The following is a 6,798-nucleotide window of genomic DNA, read 5'->3' as shown; positions in this document are numbered from 1 at the left end:
ATTCTTGACTATTGCCCAGTATATGAAAATTCATTGGATTAGTATTTAAAGTAGCACTAAGTAAAAACCAAACAACAACAATTAAAGAATTATCACATAAACACAAGACGATCATGTAAATCAATTATAGCTTACATGCATGGACAAACCATTCCTTTTCTTGAAACTGAAAAGTACTTGATCTAAGTTTTCTCCTCGCTATTTTGAGCGCACACCGGAAAGGTAAAACAGTCGCTTCAATTGCCGGCTTTTCATCTCCTGATATAAATTTGATTTGTATCAGTATAGATACCCAGTTACATATAACCATATCAAATGCAAAGGGAATAAAGTCGTAGCCGTGACGTTCACATGGTTGAGTGTGTTTTTCACATTTCCCGTCAGCGGCATCAGTAGCCGCTCCACCCGGTTCTAGAGTCTTGCTGTGGGTATGGTTTTTCGAGGGTTGCGGCGGTTGATTTACGATGATTGAAAGAGTCCAGGTGCCGGTAAACAAGGCGTGATACACACTCTGCAGTGCATTTGTAGACCATATTTGGTATTTGGCTGAAAGTCTAGAAGATATCTTGCACAATGGTTGGTGTTTGACTTTTTGAATATTTGAGATTGACAGGCATTTAGGTGGAACAAAGGTGCCCGCATCCATTTTGGCTTGTAAGCAATCGTGAAGCCCGTACAACCTTGATGAGATGTCCGCTGTCCAGAAATGGATGCAGGGGGGTTTAGCGTCATAGTGTTAGCTCTGTGCAATTTCTGATGAACAAGCATGCACTGACCTTTCAAGCGCTTACATCCATTCGATTCTATGGGCAAAATTGTATTAGGGAGGCCTTTGATGAGATATCCGTTGAGTAGAAATGGATGCAGGGCGTTTTGGAGTGGTGGTTTTAGGTGTAGTTCTCCAAAGACACTACTGTTGAAGACGGGATAGAGAGTCCAAGAGACTAGATTAGGCCTGATACATAATCTAAGAAGTGTCTTAACACCATTTATGAGCCAACAACCTAGTAGATTTACGTCGGGTTCAGCAAAACTCCATGTTCAAGGCTGATCATGAAAAGGGCGTCTTTGCTCCTCAGAGGGAGGGATCTAGGCAATTCTGTATGGTAGATCGTTTCAGGTGGTGTATGCGAGGATATTTGAGCTGACACCCGAGTCAGTGCACGCGTTTCCTTGGAGGGAGGTCGTGTTGAAAAGTTTGGCAGGGGCAAAACGACAAATAAACAACATGTAGTAATCAAAAACGGATTGTCGGCATCATATAAATATGTTTAAACCCGTTCCGCGCTTACTTTCCACTTTCGGATTTGCGTCTTTTTATATTGAGAGTAGAAAATGATCGGAATATGAAACGAGACATGAAAATTGGATGGCTGGATGCAGAATGACGAGGTGCACGTGCGATACTTAGAATGATCTCAATGACTGCTGGCGTCTTTTTGATTTGAAACCATTGGGAGGGGTTGGCATTATGGCAATGGCTTTGCATCATGGCTTTGGTGCATCCGCAACTTTTAGTCTAATCTGTCATTCAGCACAGTTCGACAAAAGCCACCAACAAAAACAGGATCTGGGGTTGTCCCACAGACTAGTCGAATTGGGGGATCTGACTAGGTTGACCAGTCATCCCAGTTTGCATCCAAGAACTGTTTGCTTTGAGTTCAGTTCGTTCTCTTCATTTGCTATAACCACGTGGTTGCCATACCGGGTTAGATTTGGTATGTTAAACCCAGTGAATGCGAACGAGGCTGCTGGCCCACTTTGCAAAAGAGGTGGTGTGGGAGGAACTGTGCTGGAGGTCCCGACTTATTGGCACTGTTGAAATTGACGAATTGCAAAGGGTTCAGCAGCCTCGTTCGCATTCACTGGGCACAACAAAGTCGGGACTTCCAGCACAGTTCCTCCCACACCACCTCTTTTGATGACAGTACGCACCTGAAAAAACAGCCCTCCGTTAAGAGAGACAGGGAAGAATACCTTGCTCCATAAATGTGCACATATACAATCACATGCCTAGATCATTGATGATGTATGTGGCTCGCTCCCTTCCCTTCCTACGACTGGAATATGCCAAAAGGTTGAATTTTAGTAAATGCGTCTTGAAAATCGAATGCATGTGCCCGTGTTTCTAACATTTATGAGTAGTAGAAAAGATATTTGTGATTCAATCTCGTGTTCGATGGCCACGGTGAACAATAACAATTTCAGAATTACATTCATCAGGGTAGCCGAACAGGAAGGGCACATACTCTTAATAAATAAGAAAATTTAACTTTATTTGCATACTGCTATGTGGCCTATACTATCTTTACTTTGCAGTGCCATGTACATTGGTCTAAAAATCATGTGAGAAACGTGATCAGTTGTGGATTGAAAGGTGGCAGGCTTCGAGTCAACTCACGTTTACGACCTAACCTATTGAGTGTCCTCTGAAGTAGTCGTATTTTGTCTTTTGCGGAGACTTGCAACACTCTCGCGGCGACGTTGTTCCTTGGCAATCCTCTCCTTTTCAGTTTCACTATCGTCAGAGCTCTCGTCGTCGTTATCATCGGCATGATGTTTCATAACGGGAGCTCCATCAGCCAAAGGTTGGTCTTCTGTTGATTTGACATTTCCAATCAACTTTTTAGACTGCTTCTCATGGATTCTCGATACTTTTTGTAATTGGAATACAAAGTCTTCCAGGGATCTGGATTCTGGAGCGTCCTTCTTTTTGCCAAGTTTGTTGAGCCATGTGGAGGTATTGATGAGTCCATGAGTCGTTGCAAGCACGACAAAAACTAGTATTTGAAAATCACGTCAACAACAACTGCCCAATAGCCCTTGCAATTCACATGACCTTACCTCCAGCACTGTAGAGCCATACTCCCACAATACTGCTTGCATTCTGAGGACTACCCCACCATCCAAGCGCAGCAAAAACAGTAGCAATTACATCGACCACAAACACAGCGCCGGCTAGTTGCCAAGACGGAAGAACACTTTTGAAAACTGTTTCAGTACGAGTGATGAATATTAACCAATTTTCGGTAAGAGCAATCTCCAAGAATAAAAGTTCCTGAAAGTTGATAGAGCTGCCAGTGATGAATCCCGAAACTCCCGTGAGTAGGATGCCACTATGGGAGATGGTAAAATGTAAGATGAGCGTACATTCATATAATATTCAGTCAATCGCACACTACTGCGTACTAAAGGAGCCATGTAAAAGCAGCAAGCTCGATGCCCAAGATGAATGCCATGGTCCATATCTTTGGAAGATTCCATTCCACTGGATCCAACGAGAACGGTGCCTGATCGTACGCTATTGATAAATGTGAAATCCAACCTCAATTCTGGCAAGAAACGTACGTCGTACTTACCAATAGCTAACGTAGCAACATCAGCAAATATGGCAAGAAAAACAATGAGCTCCGGATTGAGATATTCTTGTACAATTAGAATAGTGGTGACCAAGAAAATTTCCAGATGCAATGATAAAGCAATTCTGTACTGCACGTATGCAAGCTATTCACCAAGGAGACATTGCTTCATTATGTATTAAACAAGCATCAGCGAAAACAAGGCGTGCTGCATACCATCCGATGGAAAATCTGCCTTGAAGTCTTTACAGCATCGATGATGGTGCTGAGACCAGGAGCAATAAAGACGATATCAGCAGCACTTCTGGCCGCATCACTAGCTCCTTCCACAGCTATTCCACAATCAGCTTTTTTCAAGGAGGGAGCATCATTGACTCCATCACCAGTCATGGCCACCAACAAACCCCGCCGTTGTAATATATCAACGACTTGATATTTGTGCTCTGGGAAGACTTGAGCAAATCCATCTGCTGCTACTACAAAGTCTCCTAGCTCAGATCCTGTCAGTTTACCACCTTCACCTCCCACCAGGCGCTTGGTATCATATATGTTGGAGCCCAAGTTGAGCTGCCGTGATGTTTCCTTGGCAATTCCAACTGCATCTCCAGTCTGAAAGAAAGAGAGTGATAAGTGTTGAAAGCGTAAAAGCATGTGAATCTGCTTGTTGCACTCACAAGCATCTTCACTGATAGTCCTAGAGCTTTAGCTTCCTGGATGGTTGTGGCAGTGTCGGAGCGGGGAGGATCGAATAGAGGTAAAATTCCTAAAAGCTGCAATTCTTCCCCTTCCTTTTGCCATCTACAATGGATATTAATGGCATTATACATCAGTCTTCCATACCAAATCAACACTTCCAAAAAACACTCACGCAGCGCCGAGACTTCTAAAGCCACGACGAGCAAACTCATCCACCTCGTTACTGTATGCTTTTAAGCTAGCTTGTGATTGCTTAGGATTCTTTTGATGTACCAATTCCATAATAGTTTGAGGAGCGCCTAATTCATAAAAAGAACATTGACTTCGTGTCATCATTAATAAATCGACTGGCAAATGCACGTACCCTTGACGACAGTCAGTTTCTTTCCATCCTTGCCCTTCAAAGTAGCACTGACCCGCTTTCTTACAGGGTCAAAAGGCCTAAACTCTAGAACCTCATAGTCTTTCGTTCTCTCCTTGACGTCAGGGTAATCCAGCAGACCAAGAAGTACACATTTATCAATAGGATCCAAACTTTTCAATTTACGCGAGGAGGCCAGAACACAGCACAAAAGTAACTCTTCTCGATCGATTCCTTCGACTGTATATGGCTCGTTAAGAGACAGTTTGTTTTGAGTCAGGGTACCTGTCTTGTCAGAGCAAAGAACTGTAACGCCTGCTAAAGATTCGATAGCAGACAACTTTTGAACTATTGCTTTCTTGCGAGAGAGATAGGCTGCTCCAACCGCAAGAGTTGTTGTGATGACGGCGGGCACTTGTTAAAAAAAGGTAAATAGGCAAGATGGCTCTACGATTTCAGATATGATAAAACTTACGCCCAACGGGTACTCCAATAATCATGATTACCAAAGAATATGTCAAAATGGTAGGCACATCCTTTCCATAAAAGAAACCTCCGACGAATGCGATGAATATGCTAACGATTACCAGTACCAACAACATCACTCCCAGATTGTTCAAAACCTCGGTAAAGTGACCACGGGTGTTTGTAGTAGCTGACAACTTGGCGCTGCGCCCGACAAAGGTATTATCACCAGTTCCAGTAATAAGGATCAAGCATTGTCCACGTTTGACCAGTGAAGAAGAGAAGACTTCATCTCCGTGCTTTTTTTCAACTGCAATAGATTCTCCAGTAAGTGATGATTGGTCGACTTGGATGTAATCGTGTTCAAAAATGATCCTTCCATCGGCTGGGATGATGGTTCCTTCTTCGATGTGGACTATGTCTCCAGGGACGATCGTCTTTGATTCAATCTCGGAGATGCAACCTTCACGTTTGACAGATGCCTTGGTTGCGATTTGAGACTTGAGTTGAGCTACGATGTTGGAGGCCTAGATTGATGCCTATTAAAAGGAGTGGAACAATTTTGGCTTCGTTTTATGCGCAATGTACCTGATATTCTTGCAAAAAGCCAACAACAGCATTAAGCAACAGTAATGCACAGATGACTCCTAGATCTACCCAATCTTGAAGAGCGGCCCCAAGTACAGCTATTGACGATAATACTAGTTAGTTTTCATTATAATGAAACACTGTTCTGACACTGACCAGCGCCAATCATGGTGACCTGGATAGGCCCCCAAAAGTACATTAGAAACTTGAGAACCTAATGAAACCAAATTAAAGAGTTTGAAAATGTTGGTAGCAATACAAATCACCAACAAACAGAACATACCAAATTCTCTTTGTGCTCTGAAAGGATGTTCTCTCCATACTTGCCCAGCCTGTCCTTAACTTCGGTACTAGTCAATCCAATGTTTGGGTCTGTCTTCAACATCTGTTGAGGAATCTTGACGACACCATGCAAATCATCTGGTTTACTTTTCTATTTTAAAAGTCACAAAACTTCAGTATTCAGAATATTCGCCGGCATACTTTCAACATACTTCTTCAGGGACTGCAACATTTCCAGCCTCCAGCTTCAATTTTTCCACCAATGTATCAATGTTTTCGTCTCCTCCAGGATGTTTTGCATTGATTGTGACGACATGATCATGATTGCTTGCAGGCGCTCTAGCACCTACAATTTTTGGATGTCAAGAAAGTTCTGAAAGCGATTGGGAAGAGATATGTGGCATGAAGCACCAAAATCATAGTTCCGCATTGCTTACTCGATATATTGGATACACCTAGATCTTGTTCCTCATTCCTGCGGTAAGGTTTTCACAGTTGGTTATTAGATATTGCTTTCCGGTAACTGGTGCGAGTGATTTCCAATGATACATAATACGAACTAAATCATTGAATTAGCTTACTTGTCCATTCCCGTCTCCATTGCAGGTGCCATCTCTTATTTTTCAAACATTGAGAAAGTTGCAAGTTTGGGCAAGACAGTCAAAACCATACTCAAACGATTCCGGTAGATCCTTGTTAATGGCTCCTTGGCAGTTTCTGCTTTCAAATGCCCCGGATATGTCATCTTTGAACCGCAATAAAGAAGTGCTATTCAGAACGTTCTCCCCAATCATACTGCTGTTAGATAATAATGTTTTTGGCACGCAAACTGTTTTAAAAACCGCACCACTATGCGGACACAGAAGGGCCAATAATAAATCAAAAATTTAGATGAATACTTGCAAGAAATGTCGTTCCTTCGTTATGTCCCTTTGGCCAAATCAGGTGTCATCACGCCACTAACGGTGTTTAGGTATCTCCACCTCGGTTGGTGTAACCTACACTGAGCCGATTTCATTTGTTCAATTATTATAGCTGGTGGTGAAG

At 42.7% G+C, this 6,798-nt stretch overlaps 1 protein-coding gene across 1 annotated transcript; it reads right to left on the bottom strand.

Annotated features, from left to right (window-relative positions):
- Positions 1-2,415: 2,415 nt before the first annotated feature.
- Positions 2,416-6,364, bottom strand: SmJEL517_g06275 (H+-exporting ATPase; the record flags this gene model as incomplete). Its single annotated transcript, XM_031172201.1, has 15 exons — positions 2,416-2,780; positions 2,845-3,116; positions 3,190-3,301; positions 3,360-3,504; positions 3,576-3,968; positions 4,034-4,157; positions 4,228-4,354; positions 4,420-4,830; positions 4,892-5,408; positions 5,470-5,567; positions 5,626-5,683; positions 5,753-5,902; positions 5,964-6,097; positions 6,189-6,226; positions 6,333-6,364. The coding sequence occupies 15 exons, from the start codon at positions 6,362-6,364 to the stop codon at positions 2,416-2,418; spliced, it is 2,976 nt and encodes a 991-aa protein (XP_031021824.1).
- Between the last annotated feature and the right edge of the window lie 434 nt (positions 6,365-6,798).

This window comes from Synchytrium microbalum (genome assembly GCF_006535985.1).
Source record: "Synchytrium microbalum strain JEL517 chromosome Unknown SmJEL517_scf0107, whole genome shotgun sequence".
Classification (NCBI taxonomy): Eukaryota; Fungi; Chytridiomycota; class Chytridiomycetes; order Synchytriales; family Synchytriaceae; genus Synchytrium; species Synchytrium microbalum.
Note: the sequence above shows the minus strand (reverse complement) of the source record. Positions and strands in the feature narration are given on the sequence as shown.